This window comes from Garra rufa, chromosome 23 (assembly GCF_049309525.1).
Source record: "Garra rufa chromosome 23, GarRuf1.0, whole genome shotgun sequence".
Classification (NCBI taxonomy): Eukaryota; Metazoa; Chordata; class Actinopteri; order Cypriniformes; family Cyprinidae; genus Garra; species Garra rufa.
In genome coordinates this window covers 34,232,267-34,260,229 of record NC_133383.1, presented here as the reverse complement: position 1 = coordinate 34,260,229, position 27,963 = coordinate 34,232,267, and the positions used below count along the sequence as shown (strand labels likewise).

Sequence of the window (27,963 nt, the reverse complement as noted above, 5' to 3'; positions counted from 1 at the left end):
GTATAATAGTGCAATAATAATACAATACTGAAAAAATGTTTACAAGGTCTGAAACATAATTTAAACAAAACCTTTTTTATTGCATTCCTTATTTAAATTACACCAGTTAAGTCAAGAGTACAACATACAAAGTTTAAGATGGTTTAAACAGTGTCTATATAAAAATACACATTTTTCCATTTAAGAGACTATGTTTTTCGTAGGTCTTCAGCATTTTCATCAACATTACTCATACTAAGCACATGTCTGAAGTGTGAAGAAGTTCTGAGCGATGGTTAACGGGCCATAAGTCTGTTTCTGCTGCTCTGGTCCACCAGTCTGTGATAGTCTGCTAGTTTATCCTTCAGATTCTTGTACATCTGTAAACAACAAGACAGAGAACATCACAAAACCATACATGCCTAATGTCATCATACTTATTGGTTTCTTTATTACCCGGTTTGACAATTAAGATTTTTATTGAATAGATTAGACTCATCTGTTGTTAAATCCCCAGTTTTGTTTTGTAAAAAATACAATTTTGTTTATTGTACTGACAGTCTCATTTGCAGCCAATAAATGGTTGCTGGAATTTTTTATTACATAGGATCCCACAAAAGCCTTTGAAATCCATATAAATCTGTTGGGTTGTACACATTTTTTGTATTTCCAAAACACTTCACATGTCACACTGCAAGTGCATGGGTGGAGCAAGAAGTCCTTAAGTTTAATGGAAATCTGTAGAAGTTTAATATATCTGCCAAGCAGGAGCGTTGAATTCCCGGAAACAGCAGTGTTAAAAAGCTTCTGTTGGGAGCGCGTGGTGGAAGCTCCGTCGTGCGTCCTCTGTCTCCTGCCCCAGACAACTTGAATGTAATTGTACTGTGTTGTGACTAACGTTGAAACTCGGTGTAAGTTGTACCGTGGAGCTCTCGTTCTAACGCGGCTGTGTGTAATATTCGTTTCTTTAACTCGCAGTTAAGTTTTTACTAGATATTCGTTGACTGTTTTGATTATTCGTTATTTTTAATAATATTTCGTTAATAAGGAAGCAAGTAGGTTGGGGATTGCCATTTTTCTTTGTGTACAAACTTTTCACCTGGTTTTGGGCTAGTTAAGGAGTCAGGGAAGGCTGCCTGTATTTCTTTTGAGAGTTTTATTTTTGATAGGCAATTTAGCTTTGAAATCCTTAGTTAGTTTTCCTTTTGTTTGTTTTTTTTGGCCTTTGATCCCCTTCCGAAGAGAAAAGCTTCAAGCATTCAGTCTGTAACAATAAATCGTATTTGTGTAACTTGAAAAATTATCTCCGTGGTCATTGTGAACTGGGGACAGGAGAAAGGGGTGTTCTTTAAAATTCTATTTCTTTACTTATCTTGTCACCGGCCTCCCAACCTAGACTGGGAGGTCGTAAATACAATTTAAATTCATGTCACACACTTTAATGCCCTCTGAATGAAACATATACAGTCCCTTTAAACTGGAATCATGCCAGAATATCCTGTGATGTCCCCTTTGCAGCAGGACTTGAAAACTAAAAACAAAACAAATTCAATCGGTTCACTTTGAGCAGAATCAATATTTTAACGTTTCTTTTCCTGCATTTCTCTGTATTATTATCGTTTTGAAACAGCTAATCACCAACCCATCTCAATCGATGAAAAACCATGTTAAATCCAACTGTTAAATCGTGAAATAAACATCTCGGCCATCATGATGAATGTAAGTAAAAAAATGCCTCACCTTTTCATTGATCTGGCTTTCACTGAGGTTTCTTAAGAGCTGATCGATCGATGTATAAGGCAGCCACACCGGGGATGCTGTAGCTGAGAGTGGACGCTGTCAAGAAATCAAAAGACAATAATAAATATTTATACACAGAGTACTGGACAAAGTGTTAAGCACATTAAATGTTTGACATTCCTTTTGCAAACAGTGTAATAATCAATCTATTTCTAAAGGCCCCAGACATAGCACACCTGTTTCAATAATTTTTTTTTTTTTTTTTTTTCAAATAACCTGCGCTCCATGTGAAATGTAAGTGACACACCCAAAATCTGAGAGTCTGTAGGAGTAGATTCCAAAACCTTGCTTAAATGTATATTAAACACATACATGTATATTTCATAATAAATAAGCATACAGAATAAGGCTGTCACGATTATGAAATTTGGCTGATGATTAATTGTCTAAGAAAAAAAAATGTGATTATGTCGATTTATTGTCTGGTTTGGGGCATTGACGATTATGGCAATTAATTGTCTGTTTTATGGCTTTGACACACATTTTTATGTGCATTGTTCATTAAATTGTTACAAAGGATTGCCTTTAATTAATTACACAATACTTTAATCAGTCTAAGCTAAGGAGATGGCAGGTTGGTTATGTACTTTAGGATAATTTTTAACAAAAAAAAAAGTTATGTACCTCTATACCAAAATACTGATGTCCCTTTCCAAGCAGAGCATCCACATACTCCAGCACGAGCTCAGCTGCTGACTCCAGCTGATCATAGTTCAGATAGAGACGCAACAGCGCTGCAGCATCAACTTCCTGAAACAGAAAGACAACCATCCTTTACATAAACGTTATACAAACAGAGAACAGGAACGGTGTAGAATTCACGTCTACAAGCATACAAAAGAAAAGCAAAGTAAGCTTTTTATTTTTACTATGTAAACAAGAACTAAACTAATTTTTATTAGCGAGTATCTGCTGTGATTATTTTACCTCCAAGTGAAAATGATCTGGGTCACTTTGTATTATAAAATTACCAAACATTGTAAAAGCGTTAATCAGAGATGTTCACAAGTCTTTAACCTGGAGTCTGAGTCAAGTCTGAAGGCTTTAACCTGGAGTCCGAGTCAAGTCTGAAGTCTTAAACCTGATTTAACCGAGTTAAGTCTTACGTCTTTAACCTGGAGTCTGAGTCAAGTCTTACGTCTTTAACCTGGAGTCAGAGTCAAGTCTGAAGTCTTTAACCTGGAGTCTGAGTCAAGTCTAACTTGGAGTCCGAGTCAAGTCTGAAGTCTTCAAACTGGAGTCTGAGTCAAGTCTAAAGTCTTTAAATTGGAGTCTGAGTCAAGTCTTACGTCTTTAACCTGATTTAACAGAGTCAAGTCTGAAGTCTTCAACGTGGAGTCTGAGTCAAGTCTAAAGTCTTTAACCTGGTGTCAGAGTCAAGTCTGAAGTCTTTAGCCTGGAGTCCGAGTCAAGTCTGAAGTCTTCAACCTGGAGTCCGCGTCAAGTCTGAAGTCTTCAACCTGGAGTCAGAGTCAAGTCTGAAGTCTTTAACCTGATTTAACCGAGTCAAGTCTGAAGTCTTTAACCTGGAGTCTGAGTCAAGTTTTACGTCTTTAACCTGATTTAACCGAGTCAAGTCTGAAGTCTTCAACCTGGAATCTGAGTCAAGTCTAAAGTCTTTAACCTGGAGTTCGAGTCAAGTCTAAAGTCTTCAACCTGGAGTCTGAGTCAAGTCTAAAGTCTTTAACCTGGAGTCCAAGTCAAGTCTGAAGTCTTTAAACTGGAGTCTGAGTCAAGTCTTACGTCTTTAACCTGACTTAACTGAGTCAAGTCTTACGTCTTTAACTTGGAGCCTGAGTCAAGTCTAAAGTCTTAAACCTGGAGTCCAAGTCAAGTCTGAAGTCTTTAAACTGGAGTCTGAGTCAAGTCTTACGTCTTTAACCTGACTTAACTGAGTCAAGTCTTACGTCTTTAACTTGGAGCCTGAGTCAAGTCTAAAGTCTTTAACCTGGAGTCCAAGTCAAGTCTGAAGTCTTCAACCTGGAGTCCAAGTCAAGTCTGAAGTCTTCAACCTGGAGTCCGAGTCAAGTCTGAAGTCTTTAACCTGGAGTCTGAGTGAATTCTTAAGTCTTTAACTTGGAGTCTGAGTCAAGTCTTACGTCTTTAACCTGATTTAACTGAGTCAAGTCTGAAGTCTTCAACCTGGAAACTGAATCAAGTCTAAAGTCTTCAACCTGGAGTCCAAGTCAAGTCTGAAGTCTTCAACCTGGAGTCTGAGTGAATTCTTAAGTCTTTAACTTGGAGTCCGAGTCAAGTCTGAAGTCTTCAACCTGTAGTCTGAGTCAAGTCTGAAATCTTTAACCTGATTTAACCAAATCAAGTCTGAAGTCTTCAACCTGTAGCCTGAGTCAAGTCTGAAGTATTTAACCTGATTTAACCGAATCAAGTCTGAAGTCTTTAACCTGGAGTCTGAGTCAAGTCTTACGTCTGATTTAACCGAGTCAAGTCTTACGTCTGATTTAACCGAGTCAAGTCTGAAGTCTTCAACCTGGAGTCTGAGTTAAGTCTTAAGTCTTTAACTTGGAGTCAGAGTCAAGTCTGAAGTCTTCAACCTGTAGTCTGAGTCAAGTCTGAAGTCTTTAACTTGGAGTCTGAGTCAAGTCTGAAGTCTTTAACTTGGAGTCTGAGTCAAGTCTGAAGTCTTTAACTTGGAGTCCGAGTCAAGTCTGAAGTCTTCAACCTGTAGTCTGAGTCAAGTCTAAAGTCTTTAACCTGGTGTCAGAGTCAAGTCTGAAGTCTTTAACCTGGAGTCCGAGTCAAGTCTGAAGTCTTCAACCTGGAGTCCGCGTCAAGTCTGAAGTCTTCAACCTGGAGTCAGAGTCAAGTCTGAAGTCTTTAACCTGATTTAACAGAGTCAAGTCTGAAGTCTTCAACCTGTAGACTGAGTCAAGTCTGAAGTATTTAACCTGATTTAACCGAATCAAGTCTGAAGTCTTTAACCTGGAGTCTGAGTCAAGTCTTACGTCTGATTTAACCGAGTCAAGTCTGAAGTCTTCAACCTGGAGTCCGCGTCAAGTCTTAAGTCTTCAACCTGGAGTCCGCGTCAAGTCTGAAGTCTTCAACCTGGAGTCAGAGTCAAGTCTGAAGTCTTTAACCTGATTTAACCGAGTCAAGTCCGAAGTCTTTAACCTGGAGTCTGAGTCAAGTTTTACGTCTTTAACCTGATTTAACCGAGTCAAGTCTGAAGTCTTCAACCTGGAATCTGAGTCAAGTCTAAAGTCTTTAACCTGGAGTCCAAGTCAAGTCTGAAGTCTTTAAACTGGAGTCTGAGTCAAGTCTTATGTCTTTAACCTGATTTAACTGAGTCAAGTCTGAAGTCTTCAACCTGGAGACTGAGTCAAGTCTAAAGTCTTTAAACTGGAGTCCAAGTCAAGTCTGAAGTCTTCAACCTGGAGTCCAAGTCAAGTCTAAAGTCTTCAACCTGGAGTCCGAGTCAAGTCTGAAGCCTTTAACCTGGAGTCTGAGTCAAGTTTTACGTCTTTAACCTGATTTAACCGAGTCAAGTCTGAAGTCTTCAACCTGTAGACTGAGTCAAGTCTAAAGTCTTCAACCTGGAGTCCAAGTCAAGTCTGAAGTCTTCAACCTGGAGTCCAAGTCAAGTCTGAAGTCTTTAACCTGGAGTCTGAGTCAAGTCTGAAGTCTGATTTAACCGAGTCAAGTCTGAAGTCTTCAACCTGGAGTCTGAGTCAAGTCTTAAGTCTTTAACTTGGAGTCTGAGTCAAGTCTGAAGTCTTTAACTTGGAGTCTGAGTCAAGTCTGAAGTCTTTAACTTGGAGTCTGAGTCAAGTCTGAAGTCTTTAACTTGGAGTCCGAGTCAAGTCTGAAGTCTTCAACCTGTAGTCTGAGTCAAGTCTGAAGTCTTTAACTTGGAGTCTGAGTCAAGTCTGAAGTCTTTAACTTGGAGTCTGAGTCAAGTCTGAAGTCTTTAACTTGGAGTCTGAGTCAAGTCTGAAGTCTTTAACTTGGAGTCCGAGTCAAGTCTGAAGTCTTCAACCTGTAGTCTGAGTCAAGTCTGAAGTCTTTAACTTGGAGTCTGAGTCAAGTCTGAAGTCTTTAACTTGGAGTCTGAGTCAAGTCTGAAGTCTTTAACTTGGAGTCCGAGTCAAGTCTGAAGTCATTCAGGCCAAGTCTGAAGTCTATAAAAATGTGACTCGAGTGCAACTTGAGTCCAAGTCACTAATTCGAGTGATGCTGTATATACAGTCATAAACCACAACACAGTTCACAGCTTACAGCCCTTACAGGGCTCTCCATCACTATTAAATGAAATGAACATTTTCTTTTTATCTTATGTTTGCCGAGGTGCACAACATATGTTAGCAGGCTTTTAACCTGGCTTTTTAAAAAAAAAATTCAACCCTGTGTTCTGATTTAAACACTTGGTTTACAGGATCATGCGTCCTTTACAACTCAAAGAGCAGGCCATATGGGTTTTTAAAAAAATCTCTCTTTTGTAGTTTGTAACGTAGCTATCCTTCAAAGAAAGAGTCGACTCAGAATCGCCTTAAAGGGGGGGTCCAATGCTGTTTCATGCATGTTAAGTTAATTACACTATTAAAGAGTTGGATTCTCATGCTAAACATGTCCAAAGTTTCCAAAAAACACACTTCCGGGTTTCTTACAAGTTTCGGAAAGTTTTTATCGATCATGGCTCTTCCTGACGTCCTGAAGGGTGGAACTGATTTTATGGGCATTTCTCCTGGAAGAGTGTGCACACATCGACCAGAGCGAGAACAAGAGCGCATCCATCAACGCACTTTATTCGGCTGCATTGGGGGGGCTGGGGGGGTACTCAATACAGCACAGTCAGGAAAAACTTAAAGAGGTTGTCAACGTTTACAAAACTGTGAACGAGCTTTTGACTCTTGCTGCTGGCCATCTGCCAATGCTTCCCGTTTTAAGTGTCAGTTGATAGCCTTTCATCTGTATCCAGAAATGTGCATGCTGCTGATTTTCCTTGAAGTTTTCGTTTATTTTTCCCTGTCACTTGAAATTCGTTTTGAGTTGTTGTTATTAAAGGTGAGACACGTGAGGAAAAAAAAGGCACTTAATAAACACCGATCACAGATCCGATTCAACTCTATAATGTAGGGCTGCTCGATTATGGAAAAAATCATGCTCAAGATTATTTTGGTCAATATTGTAATCACGATTATTTAACACGATTATGAGTGGGTCCGGAACTTTTTATGATTGATTAATTTAAAGATAGCAATACATATATTTTTATATTTAATGTAATTAACGATGTAAAATAAAACAGCATAGTCTTCACTGTAAGAATTAAACATGCTTTGTTTCTTATAAAAAGGTCCTTCCGTCAAGAGCAGAGAGTGGTTTTGTTGTTCAGGTACGCATCTTAAGCTAAACGTTCACTTTACTTGTCCATGTTCTGTTCCATCTCTGAACGCATACACAGAACAGCAATTCTCTTTTGTGCTTTTTAAAACACAACATTAAAAAACATTAATAAATCAAACACGTCCCATTTTATGCAAGTCACGTACATGATTTTACTGCTTTGCATGTGAAATTAAGCTTTTATATAGAGGAGTGAAAGGGGGCGGAATTGGGAGAAATAACTAGGGCTGCAACAACGAATCGATAAAATCGATAAAAATCGATTACTAAAAGCGTTGGCAACGAATTTCATAATCGATTCGTTGTGTCGCGCGACGCAGAGACATTTGGTTGTTATTATATATATTTTTAAAAAAAATTGAGCGCAGAGCGGAGTGGACACATTCGGTCTCTCTCCCGCACTGATGCCAGCAGAGTTCGGCACCTCATAAGCTGTGTTTCCATCCAAGAATGCGAATTTAACTTATGCGCAAAACTGGAACATTTGAGCATAAAGTACCGTTTCTACATTATATATATATGCTGCCCCGATTTATATCAAACATGTTTGATATTTAAGCCTACTATGGCTAGCGTACTTTCACAGCAGCCAATGCTCGATCGCAAAACAGCTGCTGTACGGGTCGTTGGATAGTGGAGATGGAGAAAACTACTTCTATAGTTTTTGTAACACTGTCTGTCTGTATAATGTGTCGAAAACATACCACAACCGTAAGGAGAAAGAGGAGCTCTGCTGAGGTGAAATCGTCTCAGTTTTGAATAGGGCTGTGACGGTGGCACGTTGTTTTTTTATATATAGCCTACACTTCAGTCAGCGAACAAGCAGCCTAAAAACGCCAAAATAAATCAAAGAAATAATATATTTAATTAATAAAGTAGCCTAAGAGTATTAAATAGGCTATTAAACAAACATTCCTTGTAAAAATGTCCGACAGCTCATCAATTTTTGGCCGACTGAATTTCCAGTCCGACTGTCTTTTTTTCTCTTTCTCTTCCTCATTACACAGCTGCTGTTTTTAATAGCAAAGTGATTACATTTATTTTCGTTCCTTTAGTTTATAAAGTTAATTTAGAGATATATTTGGAACACTTTTTGTTTGTTAAATTCAAGTTTTTGTTTTTTAAAGTTATACCTAGCAAACTGCGGCAGACAGATCAAAAGCCTGCTTAATTCATCGCGATTTAAATTAAAATCCATTGATATAAAAAACTTAAAACATATCACAATATTAGTTTAATCATTCAATCAAGATAATTCCAAAGTTTGTGCGGAGAGTAGGGGTGGGCGGTACACCGGTGTCATAGTCATCACCGGTGTGAGATAGCGCCACGACATGGATTTTCTAATACCGTCAATACCGGTATATTTAAAACATTAAATTTTCTTCAAACGTTCAGTTGTGGTCTGAATACCTGTCCTTATACTATCTTGTTGTAAATAAAAAAGTAAAACATATTCGTATCAGCTTTGCAGGTGGTAGGTAAAAGGGGAGTGGCCATTAAACGGCTGGTGAAACATCGTGAAGAAAGGTCGGCCCTGTAGCCTATACCAGGGGCGGAGTGGCAATCGGGACGACCGGGACTTTTCCCGGTCGGCCGGCCAAAGGATTTACACAGCGGATCACAAATTGAGCAGGCGCGAGGCGAACGCGACCGGCCTGTTTACGTTTACTTTCGATTTTGTAAAGGGAGCAGCACATCTTATAATAGATATTTGTCAGTGAGTACAAGATTGCAACAAATCCTCCAGTCTATTTTTGTCATCTCTCTTTACTTTCGACCCGTGATCGTTCAAATCTAAAGGTCATTGTACACTGAGTCCGATTTTCGTATGTGTTTTTTTTTTTTAGTTTTCTCATATTCGCCATCCTTATCAAAATGCTTATTATGGATGTGAAAATGCAGAACATCAAACATGATCCAATTTTTTTTATGACGGATGAAAGTTTCAGAGGCAGTGTGTAAACTCGATTAACATAACCTGTATTTTTTTTAACGTGCAAAAATGTCGGACGAAAATTTCGTACTCACGTGTGCAAAGACAAACTCCAGCAGCTGGTGTTGGATGCAGGGTTGCCAAGTCCGCGTTTTTCCCCACAGAATTGGTCTACTTTTAAACTGTTGCCATGGGTTGATTTCCCCCAGTTATTTAAAGGTTTTAAATATTGCAGAAATTAAATTTAAAAAAATAATTTTTGTTTTGTTGTACACTGTTAAGTAAGATCTTTAGGTTTTTTGCAAAATAAATATGTTGAGAATGCATAATACTCTCCCATGTCTCTTTTTGATAAGGATACCTACCATATACTTATTATATTATGAAAAGATTAACTTTATTCACATACTAAATGGACAGGACAGGCTACTTCTCCGAAAATGTACCAAAAAAAGTAATACCGTGATATTATACCGGCACCGTTCAAAAGATGAAAAATACCATGATATTAATTTTAGGTCATATCGCCCACCCCTAGCGGAGAGAAGCGCGCTTTGCAGGACATGGAGATGCCAGTGCAATGTGGAATTTCTTTTTTGCTCATAAAGGTAAGAGTAAAATACCACCCGGGCCGGAACTGTAAAGGGTCTACCTTAGTTTGTGTGTACTAACAGTATCAACAAAATGTGCTCTTAAAGAAAACAAACAGAATATGCTTGATATCTTTGGTTTAAACAGGAGCGCTTCACAATAATTAACCGAAACCCAGGTAATTGCCTCACAAACACAATATCTATAGAAAGCTTTAAATTATTATTTTACTATAAAACGAAATAATTAAAATCGAAAACAAAACTCTTTTATTAGCTAATCCATAAAGATGCATTAGGCATTAATGAGCAGATGGCAGGATCGTCAATTTCATCTTTGCAACACTGAATGAGAAAATACTAGTTTATTAATAAGTAATTCGAATATTTTCTTAATTTTTGCCTTGACACATTCATGGTAATTACTTTTGCTGGGGCTTTGAGGCCAGTTTTGCGTGCATTTGAATGCGGAACTCTTCCAGCTGGTCGCTGCTGATGGCAGGACACTAAACACCGCCATGGCAGAATGAATGGAGCAGAAAGTTAGTCAAGTTATCCCGTTCCAGCGTGCAAAGTCACATGACTTTTTTAATGCGCACTGAGGAATTTAATTTGAGAGGCTTCTTGATGGGAAATGCAGCATGTACACCACAGCAAGCCGCTGTCTTGACGGATAGTAATTTTAGTTTATTTAGTCTATATATTTGGCAGATGTAAAGCATACATGTGTATGTTTTTTGTGTTAGTCCATTTTTATTTTATTATTATTATTATAACAGTTCAAGGAGCAACATGTTCGTGCACTTTCTAAAGATTTTAGTTCTGTTTTTGAATAAAGGGTTGTAAATCCCTTTTTTTATCCGATTCATCGATTAATCGAAAAAATAATCGACAGATTAATCGATTATTAAAATAATCGTTAGTTGCAGCCCTAGAAATAACCGTTTTATCTTGATTAGTGTTTTTAAAAATCGTTTTAAGCTGAATTCAAATTTATTTGATTAATTGCACAGCCTCACTATAATGTAATAAAGAACAAAACGAGTTTTGAACAAAAAAAAAACACTGTTTTTGGATGAATAAGTATGTTTTAAAGAAAACATAATTTTTCAATTCATGACCCCTTGTCTATCAGACGTAATGGTGAAAATAAAAAACATCCACCTTGTAGGCATTGAGCATCCAATCAGGCACTGGCACCCCATGTGACAGCAGCTTGTTGATGACACAGCGATGATATTGGCCGTTCTGTGAGGAGAATTTCTCCAAATAATGAGCTAACAGCCGCCAAGCTTCATCTGTCGCACTGTGTGGAGAGAAATTCAATTTAGGAAGAGACAGAACAGAGTTCATTGCAATAATCAAGGCCAAGGAGTATTTTAACAAACCTTGTCTCTTTAGTAGTAATTACAGTTGGCAGCTGATTGGCTGCAAGCCAGTTCCACACCTCTGTCTGGTCCTGATCGCCTTTATACTGCAGTTTGATACACCTACACATACAAAATATGCAGTGCAGAAATCAGAACAAAAAGCAGTCAAGGTGATTTTGACTGGACAGACACAGGATCGATTAACTTACTTGAAGGTCAGTCCTTCAAAGACGGGTGTGAGGGATAAGTTAAAGGTCTGACATAGAGTCAAGGCTGTGTCAAAAAGTCCTGTTTGTACCAGCAGAGCCACCATCTCTTGTGAAGATGCACCTCCTGTAAGACAAATAACACCAGGATCATGTTAACCATTTAAAAGAAAGGCAATAGACCTTCTGACAAAATTACCAGCACTGACAGCTACATTTGATCCCAATATATTTGATTCTTATTTTGCAGTAAAAACATATATCATTTGAATATTTCAAATGCACATTACTCCAAAACACACTGCTTGCAGACAGTTTGTGTGGAGCAGCATTTACTACACTGATCATAAGCGGCTGAAAAAATGCAGCGCCTAAAACTAAGATGTGACAGATATGGTTGCACCATAGGGCCTGGATGTGGTTTTGCAGAATATAAGATTGTAGTAATTTAAAATAGATTAAAAGGGTCTCCAAAAAAAGCATGTAAACCCCGTGTCATTACCTGCGATGGCAGCTGAGGGGGGGTCCTGCTGAGCCAAAGTCAGGCGACTCCGAGCAAGAACACACTCTTTCTCCAAGTCTTTCAGCTCAAGAATGTCGATCTGTTGACTTACTGTAATCACATGAAAAACAACTTTAAAATGCACAGCATTTAAAAACATCAACACAACACTAGATGTTGCTGATTTTGATTACTACATCAATTAAACTGACAGTCAATCAGTTCAATAGGCCAATAGTTTTACAAATCTACACATCTGAATAAAAACAGTAAAACATACATTATTTTGATACATTAATTCATAATGTGGTCCATAGAAAATCAAGTACACAGTAAGAAATCAGATATTCATTCAGCATTTGCACTGGTTTATTCAGCTAACGATTCATTAGACTGATTCAAAACGATAATTTGATCAACTGATTAAAAGAGCCAGATTTATGAACAATTCTACAAATGGTCATGCTTTATGTTTTCAATGCAGCCAGTAAACCACACATTAAATGTTAATCACCTTCAATGATTGTATGTATCAAGACTAAGGCTGCAGCTTACTATTACTTTGAAAATGTTGATGATTAAAATGTTAAGTGGTAACATGTAAATAATAAAATTATAACAGACGTTTGCTCAGGTTCTTCACCTTTCAAGTTCTGAATGACTAATATGACTACTAGCATACACAATTTGATCATGTTTACATACAAAGGGGTGAAAAAGTATTGTCCACACAATTTTAATGGGTGTTTTGGGGATGATTTACCTGCATTTGCAGCAAATTCGCCATCATAGTTCCTTTTCGGTGATGTGCCTGGTCGTTCATACTAGTCAAGTCATGATAGAAATATATATTAAAATACATTTTAATAGTTGTTACAAATTTATGTTCTAAATGATGTGTTATAGATGTGTTACATATACACACAGAGTACAAGTCTTACATAATTCACAAAACTTGTGCACAAAACTCATACAACATATTGATTAGACTTACTTCACGGTAATATCCTTACTTCACAGCCAAATGCTAGAGGTCTGCACAGCTTTTTTTGGTCCCGATCCCACAAGGTTTTACTCCTCACACACCCGCTACCGCTATATATGCACTCTTTGTTCACCTGCTGCCCTCTTAGACTAATTTTCTTACCGACCCGATCGTTCCCATTAAATTTAGATCTTGTTTCCAGAATCTCACATTTAACCATTAGGAAACAATACCAAGTATATAAAACATTCTTTTCAGTACATCCATTATATTCAATGTTCCACTTTTAAGACGTATTATATCCCTGCATTTCAGCCCATCATAGATCAGATGTGGGCCGGGCATCGGGCCTGTTTTAGATTTCTCTTTATATTTATATTTTAGACATCCATCAACGGTGATGAAAAAAAGTTGCAGCGCTGGTGGAAACACGGGACCAGGCTACCATGAATGTCTAGAGTGGCTCGGACGGCAAAAGTAACTACCATGAATGTTGCGGAGGGGGGGGGGGGGGATAGTAAGGAGATATTTGAATTATTCATTTATAAAGTAGTGTTTTCTGAGTCAGTGTTGCAAGGATACAGTTAACGATCCTCCTCATCCATCTCCTCATTGGACGCGCCTTTAGAGAGAAATGCATCTTATTTACAGATTAGCTACATAACGAAAGAGTTTGTGCTTTCGGTTTGTTTCATTTTGTTAAGTAGTAATTTAAAGCTTTTACATATATATTTATCATGTCTGTGATGCATGTATTCGCTGAGTTTCGGTTCATTTTTAAAGCTGCAGAAAGCGCATAATGTTCGTTTTCTATATTTTATAAAAGCACAACGTTTTATTGATATTGTGCGTGCTCAAATAAAAGTATACCCTTTAGAGTTCCGAATGATGTATTACAGTTACCTTTTTGACCAAAAATAACAGCATGTTGTAAATAGTTTCCACTGAAAAAAATTAGCAGAGTTTTGGTTCATTTTTGAGACTGCAGAAAGCGCATCGTGTTCGTTTTCTTTATTTTACAAAAGCATGTTTTATTGATATTGTGAGTGCACACAAATAAAAGAATACCCTTTACAGTTCCGAATGACGTATTACTATTACCTTTTTGACCAAAGATAACGGCATGTTTTAAATTGTCCCCACCGAAAAAAATGTAAGTGATTGCGCTGATGTGTTTTAGCTTCCACTCTCCGCACAAACGATTGGATATGCACCTTATAGTGCATGTTTATATAGGTAAACGTTTGAACTAGCATTGCTATATGCTTTAACTGGTTTAAATTTTAGAGGTCGACCGATGTATCGGTTTTACAGATTAATCGGCACCGATAGTTCATTGGCAGAACTATCGGTTATCGGCAAAAATCCTTGCCGATAGTTTTTCCAGGTTGCGTTCTTTGCTGAAGCAGCTCATGCTCGCTCCCTGTCATAGAGTATGAGAGGTTAAGTCCGACACCAATGCTTGATGTCAGGATTGTTACCATATATTTGCACTGGTTTATATCAAGCTGGTCATATTGTTAGCCAGCAAAGTTGCAGATTTAAAGACGTGACGTGAGAAAGCAAACTGTGTTCATTTTGCCGTCAGAAATCCTGCTGCGCCACAGCGCGCCATTCATAGTTTTACATTACATCATATCTGTCCCAAATCTCCTAGTAAGGTCTTCATTTCCAGTTCATCAATTTGGTCTTTGGGGTCTATATGACCCCAACAATTGATAGAGAAATTATACAAAAAATATACATTTTTAATTATACAAATAATATATTATTTTTTTTGTTTACTTCTCATCTATTCATTAATGCTGTGTTTTGGGAGATATGAAGTACTTTTGTACCTGTTTACCACACAATTCCTCAACTACACCATAAGCTTGCCTATGAAATTTTAATTTTTTATGAAAAATTCAATTAAATTATGATCTAAATTTAATTTAAATTGTTTTTGGATATTGATCCAGGTGTTATGTGTAGAAGTACGCCATCTCCTGGTTTGAGATAAACCTTAATTCTTTTCAGTTTAATAAATAAATAGTTTTGACCAGCAGAGGCCAATAGAGAGCCATTCATTTTCCTGCATGTAGCCAACTGTTGTATTACAACTTTTGAAATAAATTTTTTGAATTTATTTACATATAAACATAATAAAGGACATTTAAAATTATAATTTTTTTTTCAAATAGTAGAATTTTTGTAGTTTTGGTGCATTTTGAAATGTCTATTTTTACATAATGCCACAGAAATTTGACAGAATGCCACCTAAATGCCACCTAAAGGATGCCACCTAAATGCCACCTAAGACATACCTAAAGGACAAGATTTGGAGTCAGAGTGTGTGTGCGTGTGTGTGTGAGTGTGTGTGAGTGTGTGTGTGAGAGAGAGAGAGAAAGAGAAAGAGTGAGAGAATACATGGGTGCATATGTAAGTGTGTGTTTGTTTGTCTGTGTGTGTGTGTGTGTGTGTGTGTGTGTGTGTGTGTGTGCGTGTGTGTGCGTGTGTGAGTGAGCATGTCTTTTTTACATCACATCTATGCTCTAGTAGTAGGCCTTCATTTCTGTGTGTGAATTTTCTGATTTATGCCGGATTTATAGATTTTTTTTTGACAAATGAAGAAAAAATATTGAGTTTTTTCAAATTTCCCATTCATTTCAATGTAGGGTCATATTGACCCCGAAGACCAGATTAGTAAAAAAAAAAATTACATACCTTCAGAACAATCGAATCAAGCCCGGTTTTTTTGTGTGTGTATAGACAGATTATGTAGGAAAAGTCACAAAATATTTTTCCTCTCAGATGAAGGGAACCCTTTTTTTTAATCAAGGAAACGTCGATCGGGGTCATATAGACCCCAAGGACCTATTGAGGGTTAATGTTCATAACGACTTGACCCTTGGCTGGAAGATTAAGTATTGTGCATTTAAGCAAAACGTTTGTATTTCTGTAGCTCTAATAAAGTCTGTATACTTCATATAGAGTTATAATTTGTTTTAGCCTTTTCTTCAGGCCGCGGAAGCATGATAGTTACGCACTTTATTTCACAATGCCAGTGTTCCTTGTTCTTATTTGATTTTAATAACTGCTTAACAAAAATATGTATTAAAAAATTTACATAAAAATGATACAAAACGAAATTTGTTTAAGAAGGGATTTTCCACAAATAAAAACGTAGGATGTGGTCAAAAAATTGTGTCTGACCCTTTCCAATTCTCCCAGCGTCCTTTATGACATTTACAAATTACACAAACTTCTTTCGTAATAAACTGATTGCACTGAAACAAAACACAAACAAATAATATTTAAACAATGTAAAACAGAAAAAAAAATCTTGAATGGTTACAACAATATATATATCGCTCCTTCTCTTTCCATTTGATCTGTTCTTTAAACTAATCTTTGCCGCTTTTTTGATCATTCTTTAAGTAAACATTTGCCTGTTTGGTGATTAAATAAACTGTTTTAGACTTCCCCTTGAACTACAAGCGACGCATCAACTGTGTGTGTGTGTGTGTGTGTGTGTGATACCTGCGAGTTGTCCGCGCAAAGCAGTCTGCACTTTTGCCCGGTTTCGTTAGGGTGGCTGAAAAATTGATTCTCCGATGCATCACAATCCTCTCTTCAACGAGCTTGTTTTTTTCCCCCGCATATGGCACGTGTGCACGCTAGAGACGCGGCGGGTTTCATTGCACAGAATTTGCACTATGAGACACGTACGCATTGCTTGACAGTGTGTGCTTCCACCCGCAGTGTTTTACTTTAGATATGCCTTTATTTCTGCCGTTTGTAATGCAGTACTATTAGATGCACAAAACTCGCGCACTGACAGACTTTCACTTGCTCTTTGTGTTTGTTCGTCCTAAAAAGCTTGATTGCGGATGCGGTTAAATGCACTTGCCTTTTCGAATACTTTTATACGAAACTAATGTACAGTACACACAGTCAGTTATGTTTTCAGAGAAGGACAAAACATCTGAAATAAATTTGATATAAAATGTGATTAAATTGGATCTTAATTTTAAGATGGCAGTACTGACATACAGAGATTCCAAATATAAACAAAAAGCATAGAAACTGTAATTTTACATATTGTTAAAATGTAAAGATTTCCACCCCTTTACAATGAGCCCATTTGTAACATCAACTAAGATTGATGAAAGCTGTAGAATAGAAGTGTTGTTCCTTGTTAGTGTGTTAATTCCAACATTTACTGATATATTGTTCAATTTTGAAGTTTATTTTGTTAACATTAATGAACTATGAAATAACTTTAATGATCAATATATAATTAATATTTATATTTTTTTATTAATTTACAAAGTATGGTTTAGTACTTTATAAAAAATAGTAGAGCACTATTTTAGTTGCCTTTCAGTATCTATATCGGTATCGGCCAGTGTGGTCCAACCTAGCTATCGGTATCGGTAAAAACCAATATCGGTCGACCTCTATTAAATTTTATTGTAGACAAGTCATGATTTGAGAAGGCAAAACTGATCAAACATCAACTTACTGTCTGCCGCTGGCCGCTTGGCAGTTACTTTAAGAAACAAAAAGCGTATATTTAACGAACAAAAAATGCTCCAAAAGTTTCTAAATTAACTTAAAAAAAGAAACTATATAATAAAAGATAGAATAGAAACTAAATTATAATCACTTTGCCAATACATACAAAACTGAACTATTTTAATTGCTAAAACTAGAAGGGGCTTGATAAGATGAGTAAAGCACAGATATGCTGTTCAAAAAGGACGTCGGGAACGGGATATTGTTACCGCCCGCTCCCGTTCAAATTACACCCGTTACCGACCGCTACCGCATTTTATTTTTAAATTTATTCCCGCGTCGCAAGAAATCTGGTCCGGTGTGCAGACCTCTACCACATGCCTTTTGCACTGTGTAAGTCAACAATGGTGGTTATTCTGACAGGACAATGTCACTCTGTAATGCTGTTTCTGAGAAAAGCTGTAGCAATGTTTGTTTTACAGATGCCACTTCTTAAAAACTTATTTATATACATATTCTAACAACTGAAAACTATCCAAGCAATTAAAAATGTTTCAGATGCTTACCGCTGCTCCAGACGAGGGCTGGACAATCCATGCGTAGTCCGGATGGACGAGACGCAGGCAGTTGAGGGCAGCTAGATAACAGTTGACCTGCTTCTGGAGACCACGCAGAGTTCGAACCTCACGGCCCAGACGCATACCGTACTCAAACATCACTGTACCGGCTTACACACAAACAATTTACTGTTAGCTTAATGGCCAAATTCTGTCTGAATATAATTTTTTGTCATTTTTAACTTTTTTATCCAATACTTAATCCTTTCCTCCAAACTACTTGAAACAATACTGTAACGCTGACCATCAGTTTTACCTTTTCTATAGTTGTGACGATTGATATGAAAAGCATACAAAAGCTCATAGTAGTTGTGAGTCATAAGGTCCACAGCTCTTGCACGAGACTCAATAATGCTGACCACCTGAAGAACACAAAGCACAAAACAACACAACGGCTTGTCAAAAATATAAGTAAGAATTGAAGACAGGCCTAAAAAATAAGAATGGCCAAGGGACAGTGAGGCTCTGGAGATATTTGATGATGATGCAGCACTTTTACAACTTGCAAACTTAAAGGAGAAGTTCACTTCCAGAACAAACAGTGACAGATAATTTACTCAACCCCTTGTCATCCAAGATGTTCATGTCTTTCTTTCTTCAGTCATAAAAAAAAGTGTTTTTTGAGGAAAACATTTCAGGATTTTTCTCAATACAGTGGACTTCTATGTTGACCCGAGTTTAAAGCTTCAAAAGGCTCTAAACGATCCCAGCCAAGGAATAAGGGTCTTATCTAGCAAAACAATTTATATACTTTTTAACCTCAAATGCTTGTCTTGTCTAGCTCTGTGTAAACTTCCATCTTATTTTCTGCTTCCTCTTCAAAATCGTCCTACAACACTTTTTTCTTTAGAAAATAACTAATTGTTTCGCTAGATAAGACCCTTATTCCTCGGCTGGGATCCAGCCCTTTAAAGGTGCATTTAAACTGCATTTTAGAAGTTCACTACATGTGTTCTTCAAAAAACAAGACATGAACATCTTGGATGACAAAGGGGTGAGTAAATTATCTGTAAATTTTTGTTCTGGAAGTGAACTTCTCCTTTAAGCTGAAAGTTGTTGAGAATTTGCAGGATTTAAATGTGTCATAAAGGAAAGGTTACGTAGCTGGTTATACATATTGTCAAAACTGTAAGAATGACTTACAAGAACTAATATTTATCAATGTACATAATAATCAGTGTTAAATTTGCAACCACTCTCTCAAGAGCACGTTTAGAAACCACCTCACAGCTGTGACAACTTAAGTCCAAGAGAATATAACAAGAGTATGGTGTATATTATAGTAAAAAAAAGAGGAACCGCTAATTTATGCTCTGTCATTCTGGATATAGCCGAAGAACAGGAAACAGGAGAAGCAAGTTTTAAAAAGAAATTCGGGAATAAATAGCCTCCTGAGACCCAGAAAAAAAAGATTTGTGAATTTAGTATTCTTTTCATGCCATTACATTGTTTAGATCATTAGGAAAAAAAAAAAAAGGAAAATTGTCATTTTTGAAAAATTACATTTTATTCATATTTTATTCTGTCTTCCGTAGAGGACACTAGGACTATAAATAAATAAAATGGCATGAATAGACATCAAAAGGCAAAACAATTGCTTAAATTTTTTTTTTTTAAATCAATACAATTTTTAGGTTTCAGGATTTTTTTTCTAACAAACATTGTTTAAGGATGATTCTCAACTATGTTATACAACATATAACAAAAATGATTTGATATGCCATTCTGTTTCATACAATACGTGTGTGTAAACTGGTTTTCCCATTAAACGCAGTGTATCTATACACTGTATCTAATTTGCATATTAATGTGTTGCTGTTGGGACAGGATGTTGAAAAAAGAATTCAATGGTCATAATGGTAGTAATAATTGGCCAGAATTTTATAATAATATCTAATATTTCATAAGAATATTGATATATTATTTATTTTTCTATTCAATTGTTATGTCTCCCAAAATGCATAATAAAAATGATTTTAGTCCTGGTGTCCTCTACAGTGGACATGTATGAAATGAAAACCCATAACATTTTCCTGAGATGTTGCTTTATGATAAACAATTTAAAAATTATTTGGATTTAAATGACAATTACAAATTATAATCATTTTTCCAAAAGGATGTACAATTTTTCACTAAATAATTTTTGGCCATCTTTAAAGACCAAGGAGAGAGTGTGGTCATGGTCAAACGTCTAAACTAGGGCTGGGACTCGATTAAAAAAAAAATCTAATTAATTAAAGGCTTTGTAATTAATTAATCGAAATTAATCGCATTTTAATCGCATATAAATATTTGACCTGAGAACAGTGAGAAGTAAGTTTTTTCATATGGATTTTTAGTATACCATTGAAGAATGACTGAATACATAAGCTTAAGCAACAAAATATTGTTTATTTTTGTTCAACCAAGTCCAACAGACCAGTGCAATATTGCCATTCAGTGTTGCAATAGGATACAGTGTTTACCCTAGGTTTCCATACTTTTTTTTCTCGGTACTTTAACCTACTTTGTGTAATAACGAAAACATTTATTTCAGTGAAAAAATAAGTCCAAAACTCTCTATTTTAACATTTTGAACAATAGGGCTTTACAATCTTTTGCTATTTTTTTAAAAGAAATTCTTGTGTGTTTTAATTTTTCTCATAATCAAATGAAAGCATAAACATTTATTTATTTTTAATCAAATGAAAAATAAACCTTTTTAATTTTTGGCAAACAAACAGAGGTTTGCTGTTAAAATCAATAAATAATAATAATTTAACATTTAAATAATAATTGTAGTATTTTTTCTACAATTAAGTGGTTAATCTTGTTATATTTATTTTTTATCATATATATTGTTTTTTTGTCAATTATTTAAATAGGAATATTGTTCTGTTTCATGTTAAACCGTACTTTTATTTTGACAGGTTGCCTTGAAGTTTCTGTGTGTAAAGTATGATATGATGCTAGTTAGTATGCGTGTAGTAAAAAAAAAAAAAACACGTCTCCACCATTCATACATACAGATACAAACGGAACATGCAGGATTCATATTAAAACGGTCTTTTTGCATTTCAGTTTTCACAGACACTAGTCCATATCGCTATTTAAATTAAGTGACAGACCAACTTTTGATTTATCAATCCAAAAATCGACGAATTTATGTGGCATTCCGCGCTATAGTAAATTCGTTTTTTATGAATGGAGTCCGCGATCCAGTCCGTGTTTTCACGGAGGAGACATTGTAAACGCGCCCCCCTAAGATAATGGTAGGGGAAACACTGGGATATTTAGAAATATACTAGCCTACATTTCAGAAATTCTGGTACCCTATAGGTAGGTAGACCTTCTGTAAAAGCATTTTTGTGATACTTGAGGCTCTATGTGCTAGTTGGTGCTCCAGTATAATCGGTCCGCCGAAACTCATCCAGTGAGAAACGTTCCGCGGTGCAAAATTAAGTGCGATTAAAATGCGTTAAAAAAAATTAACGCGTTATTTTTTTGTAATTAATTAATCTAAATTAACGCGTTAAAGTCCCGGCCCTAGTCTAAACATTTGGTATCTCTGAAAAGCCCTGAATGTGCTCTGTGCAGGACATCCAGGCTTAAAATTCAACATCCAGGCTGATTCAACATGTTCAATCAGTGAATCAAATGGCAACTGAGACCAACAGACACCGACAGGGGTAACACACTAATCAGACAAACCCGACAAACGTGTCTGTTGCCCATTTGTCAATGTCTGCTGTTGCAATGTGAATTGGCCTTAAAGGATTAGTTCACTTTCTTAAACAACAATGCACAGATAATGTACTCACCCCCTTGTCATCCAAGATGTTCATGTCTTTCTTTCCTCAGTCGTAAAGAAATTGTGTTTTTTTGAGGAAAACATTTCAGGATTTCTGTCTTTATAATGGATATGGATGGCGCCCCAAAGTTTGAACTTCCGAAATGCAGTTTAAATCCAGTTTGAAACAAATTGACAATTTCTATACTCTTTAACCTCAAATGCTCGTCTTGTCTGGTCTCTGCGCAGTGAATGTGTAGTCAGTATAATCCGGGTCAATGCAGTTAGTGTTTGTCTAAAAACTCCCATCTTGTTTATGTCTTCAATGTCAAAATCGTCCTATAATGCCGTTTTTACCCTTTTTTTTTGTAAAGGGAGTTTGAGTTTCTTTGTATGTTCACTTTGTAAACAATATGTCGGTACTTTTGCAGCGATCTAAGGCGATTTTGAAGTTAGGGAAGAAAACGAGATGGGAGTTTTTAGACGTACCCTAACTGTATTTACCTGAATCACAGAGTTCGCATGAGCTGCACAGAGAGGACTTCCTCCTCGACTGGGATCATTTAGAGCCTTTTGAAGCTGCATTTAAACTGCATTTCGGAAGTTCAAACTTCGGGGCGCCATCCATCTCCATTATAAAGAGAGAAATCCTGAAATGTTTTCCTCAAAAAAAAAAAACATAATTTCTTTACGACTGAGGAAAAAAAGACATGAACATCTTGGATCACAAGGGGGTGAGTACATTATCTGTGCATTGTTGTTATGAAAGTGAACTAATCCTTTAAGGCACATGTGTGAGAAAGTATTCCTACATACCTCATCGTGTAAATTAACAAACGAGAACTGGACGAGATCCCTGAGTTGAGCACGCTCGCACAGAACCACCACCAGCTGCCGAAGACAGTCCAGCTGCCTGCAGACACAGACAACAGCGAGAGCTCAAGTACTTCACTTTAAACTGCGGATGACAGAATGTGGTCAGTGCACAGTACCTGCTGGAATCAGGGTTTTGCGTCAGGGCCTCATATGCCTGACTGTTGTGTCCAAGATCCAGATGATGCTTGAATATACGAGTCCACAGAGCAGCCTACAATACAGGTGTCAGATTCTGATTAATATTAAATAGAGATATTTTCCAAATTAAAATGGCAGTTGTAACAATTGGGTAACACTTTCTGTGAAGTCCATATTTATAATACATTATAAGGGTATTCTTAAGGCTTTATATTGAATGTATAATGCATAATAAAACACCTCATAATATGTATTCATAAGAACAGTTTTAATGTATTATAATTGATTATGATTACCTCCTCATACCTTAAGATCAGGTATCAGACCAGTTGAATGTGTAATATGATCAGTTTGATTATTTTGATGGTACCCTTTAGACAGCTTTTGATAAGCAACTCTGCAACTGCATGTCATCTAGCAGTAATTATAAGTAGTATGTTAACACTGTATTTTGATGGTTCCCCAAAAGACAAACTGATTATAAGTAACTTTGTAAGTGCATGAACCTTCTCCCTAGCCGAACCTTAACCTAAGTCTACTAATACTCTAAGGAGTGTTAGTTGAAATGTCGTTGGAAAGTTGCTTATAGTCAATAGACTAAGGGGACCATCAAAATAAAACTTAATATAATGTAAAATAAATATATATAAAAAATAAATATAATATGATATAGTCCATTATAAATAAAGTAGATTTAATATGGCGCACATTGTGTGTTATAAAGAATCAATCTTAAAGTTATAACCTCCAATACTCAAGTATTATAAAGCGTTATAATTGTTATGATTATTCATGAATGATACAACATATTATAAGGTTTTCTATTATGCATTATGCATTCATAATAATACCTTAGAAATACCCTTATAAAGTAAATAAGGGCTTCGTAGAAAATGTTACCTCTTCCATGACAAAACACTTAGATTCTGGGGGGCAAGATAGCTATGCATTTTGGGTTAATTTTAATTATTATTGATTACTAATTTGAATTAGTACATTATAACGAACCGTGAAAATGACAAGAAGCAGGTTTTTCTGATAAGAAATTTCTCAAAGTGGTGAACTCCTGTAAACTTTTCCAGTAAACTAATGCGTTCAGACAGTAAGCTCAAAACGACTCTAACACAGAGTTGCCCAACCGATTTCATTAGAGATTGCTGAAAGGCACGTCCAGATGCCAGGAAGTTAATACTTTACAGCATGTATTTTGGCTTAAAAGAACAAGGATTTATAAATGTATATAAAAAGCATGAGTACAGCAATAAATAGCGATTATAAATTAAGCGTATACCCACTTCTCTAGGCACCACTGCACCACTGTATATAAATATTTAAATAAATAAATAAAGCTGCAGCCAATGAGTGATCCTCTGCTGCCATCTTCTGGTTACAAGTGCAATTTCATGTCATTTTCATCTTTAAATAGACGTCGTTTTCCGTGAAAATACTTTTTTTTCCCATGTCGTCTTTAGGAATAAAAAATGTATCTTTGAAGTGAATTTTATTGCACAGCTTAGTAGCTTTAAAATATTGCAAGATTTAAAAAATGTGTTCATGACTATGAAGGCAAGCTATTGACTATCAAGACTACTATTAAGATGTCGTTGAAGAGAAGCATTGCTAGCTAGCTAAGGTTAGACTAAACACGTTATGATATTGTTTAGCTGTCAGCATTTAAATGTACAAATATGCATCTAGGTACTCTCCTGGGATTACCAGGCTCGGCATTTAAATTATGTGTTGTTAAATAATATGAAACTCAATGTTCATGCCGCTATCATTATTTACAATGTTGCAATTACTATTTTTCTCAGTTTCTTATAAGAACGAGGCAGGACAGGAGTCTCTACCTATATGTAGCACATATAAAATTAGCTTCATCTGAAGTTTACGAGCTGGCTTATCATTATGCAGAAGTTATAAATAACGCTCGGTGCATATGGTCTATTATTCTAATGAATTAATCATTCTCAAAGCAAACAAACAAACAAAGTCATCACCTGGCTTCTCTCATCATTGGCAGCTTCAGATATGGCCAGTGTTGCCAAATTAATCACAAGCTCTGGCAAACCAATATCCTCCAATAATCGCAAAACCTAAATAAATAAACAATTAGACCCATTACATCCCCATTTAGATGCTGAATCATCATTTTTAACACGGTCTGTGCATCTAGCAAACACATACCTTGTTGTAATAAAGTAATCGTGGGGCGGTTGCGGCCGCCTCTTCATCTGTTCCTGTGAGTTTCATTAAAAACTCTTCTTTATCCACCTCAGCGGCTGCTTCCTGGAAACACTGCAATGCCTAAAACCACAAAACACATATCCACCAATGGAAACACACATAAATATATATACACATAGATAGATAGATAGATAGATATAGATATATATAGACTACCGTTCAAAAGTTTGGGGTCAGTAAGACTTGTAATAGTCTTTAAAGAAGTCTCTTATGCTCATCAAGGCTGCATTTATTTGATTAAAAATACAGAAAAAAACTGTAATATCGCAAAATGTTTTTACAATATAAAATAATGTTTTTTATTTTCACATACTTTAAAATAGAATTTATTCCTGTGATGAAAAGCTGAATTTTTATCAGCTGTTACTCCAGTCTTAAGTGTCACATGATCCTTCAGAAATCATTCTAATATGCTGATTTATTATTAGAATGATCAATGTTGGATAATATCAACAGTTGTGCTGCCAAATATTTTTTTTCAGGATTCCTTCATGAATAAAAAGTTTAAAAAGTACAGTGTTTATTCAAAATATAAATATTTTAAAACAATGTAAATTATTTGTTATTAACTTTTAATAAACGTTTAATTATTAAGTTAATAAATCCTTGGTGAATAAAAGTATTCATTTCTTAAAAAAAGAAAGAAAAAAGAAACAAAAATGTACTGACCCCAAACTTTTGAACGGTAGTGTATATAAAAACACACACTTAATGTGGTGCCTGTAGTCCTGCTTTACACAGTGTCTACTTAACTTAAAGGCCATTTCTGATTAACGACTGAACATATTGAATCAATACATTTAAAGAAATGTAATTTCTTGACAATTAATAGTCAACTGAATCAGACCTTTTGCTGACAACAACTGAAACACTTGGTAGAGAATTGTCCGGAGACTTATTTCTTTGCACAAAAGACAACAATGGAACAAGAGAGCAATCATGGTTACAAGTGTGAAAATATAGTAATGCAAAATTTTAAAAACAACAGACTTCTAATGGTACATTTTAGTAAGGGTTAACTGTTTTGTATACAAAAGTAAATTGCAAAAAGGCAGTTTTTACAATAAAAACTTTTTAACTAGATAAAAAAAAGTTAATTTAAGTTGGCTAGAAAAAGCCTGATCAGAAAGTGTGAAAAGTTTAAAAGTTTTAGAAATTTTACAAATGTTATGGGTTTTAGTCTGAAAAAGTTTAAAGTAGTTTTAAAGCTTTATGGTTAAATGTTTTGAAGGCAATACAGTCTGTGGGATGGATGGATGAATGGAGAGATAGCATGTTTCTAGCATGATTGACCTGACACTAACATGATTCTAGTTGCTAGGCATAGTACAGAAGACACACCACTGATCATATATAGATATTTTTACCTTTTGGCCCTCACCACTGGCCAGATAGCAATGACCCAAAACAAAACGATAGGATCCCACATTCACCTGGCACCAGGGTCCAACTAACCGAACATATTCCTGTTGAGAGGCAAGACAGCCACAGTAACGTAAAGTTAAAAAAAAAAACATTTTAGGCATTACTTATATTATTTATACATTTTTATAATAATAAATAACAGGCTACATAATCAAATCAACCTGAGAACTTTAACACGTGACTTTATATTATATCGCATGTTAAATTCAGTGGTCCAATAAAACACACACAAAAAAATCTAACTACACTGTATCAGCTGTGTACAATATGTGTATCCAGTATCATATTTAATGCACCCTGGAAAATGGAAGTTCAATGTTGACAGGAACTGAGCAAAAGATGAAGTTGGACAGCAGTTCAAATTCTCATATTAATCAAAACTTTGGTGGATGATATAATAAAAAGTTTTTACTTCATTACAAATTGCAAAAAACTTGCAAAAATAAAGAGTGAGTGAATGATGGATACAGTGTAATAATTTCAGAAAGTTTTCAATGCCTAGCAGTACTAGTAGATACTAACTAATAACAGATTCAATCACAACCTCTTTATCTAAGAACAACTGACCATGGATATTAAAGAGAACAGCTAAGACTAATGAAACATTCATTCAGAAGTCTTAAATCAGATCGAATCAATTAGTGCTGGATCAAAAGTCTACCTCTGAAATGGCTGTGAAAAGCTACATGAAGGACATTTTGAGATGTCTAATTCAGACAATATATATCTGAACTCCAAGCAATAAGAGCCCCATCATTAACTATCAATTATTACTTTGATTTCTCAGATGAAAAAAATCAATTACTTTTTAACCCATTATTTAAAAAAATTACACTATTCTACATCACAACAATGCTGTTCTCCAAACAATGTGAAATATGAGGCTAGGAACATTTATATATGTAGGCTATACATTGTGCAAACAAGGGTTAAAATAAAAACATTGCATTCTAAACCAAAAAAAATACTTACTAATTTAATTTCACTAAATTCATTAAAATCACTTAATTACTCAATTTATCAAATAAATAGATAAAAACAGAGACTAAATATTAACTGTTACCTTGGTGACCTTGGACCACAAAACCTTAAGTCTTAAGTAGCGAGGGTATATTTGTAGCAATAGCCAAAAATACAGTGTATGGGTCAAAATGATTGATTTTTGTTTTATGTCAAAAATATTCCATGAAGATATTTAGTAAATTTCCTACCGTAAACACATCAAAACTTAATTTTTGATTAGTAATATGCATTGCTAAGAACTTCATTTGGACAACTCTAAAGGCGATTTTCTCAATATTTAGACTTTTTTGTTTTGCACCCTCAGATTCCAGATTTTCAGATCTCAGCCAAATTGAACAAACCATGCATCAATGGAAAGCTTATTTATTCTGCTTTCAGATGATGTATAAATCTCAATTTCCAAAAAAATGACTTTTATAACTGGTTTTGTGGTCCAGGGTCACATTTATATGAGGACCATATACAATCTAGCATCTCACCTGCAGTTGTGCATACTGGCAGTTTGACATCAGGCATTCAGGAAAGAGGAAACTGGGATTGCTGGGCCAGCTAGTGAAACGATGTAAGGGAAATATTGAACTCACAGACTACACCTTGCCCAGATGCTTCACAATCAAGAACAGGCTGAAAATATCAAGT

At 35.8% G+C, this 27,963-nt stretch overlaps 1 protein-coding gene across 1 annotated transcript; it reads right to left on the bottom strand.

Annotated features, from left to right (window-relative positions):
• Nucleotides 1-56: 56 nt before the first annotated feature.
• On the bottom strand, nt 57-27,867 carry LOC141299579 (nuclear pore complex protein Nup160-like). The gene is made up of 16 exons (XM_073829947.1): nt 27,804-27,867; nt 26,244-26,342; nt 24,817-24,936; nt 24,630-24,725; nt 22,608-22,702; nt 22,432-22,528; nt 18,103-18,208; nt 17,796-17,956; nt 12,508-12,568; nt 11,745-11,855; nt 11,246-11,369; nt 11,055-11,156; nt 10,831-10,972; nt 2,404-2,529; nt 1,720-1,815; nt 57-359 (listed from the first exon to the last, which is right to left on the bottom strand). The coding sequence occupies exons 1-16, from the start codon at nt 27,831-27,833 to the stop codon at nt 276-278; spliced, it is 1,650 nt and encodes a 549-aa protein (XP_073686048.1). The 5' UTR covers nt 27,834-27,867; the 3' UTR covers nt 57-275.
• Between the last annotated feature and the right edge of the window lie 96 nt (nt 27,868-27,963).

What these genes read in the sequence shown, in the direction of transcription:
- LOC141299579 (XM_073829947.1), bottom strand. Translation starts at nt 27,833, where the DNA reads ATGTCAAACTGCCAGTATGCACAACTGCAG. An exon ending in CCAGTGGTGAGGGCCAAAAG is followed by an intron (nt 24,937 to 26,243) that starts GTAAAAATATCT and finishes TTGTGGTTTTAG; the next exon opens with GCATTGCAGTGTTTCCAGGA. An exon ending in CCAATGATGAGAGAAGCCAG is followed by an intron (nt 22,703 to 24,629) that starts GTGATGACTTTG and finishes CCTGTATTGTAG; the next exon opens with GCTGCTCTGTGGACTCGTAT.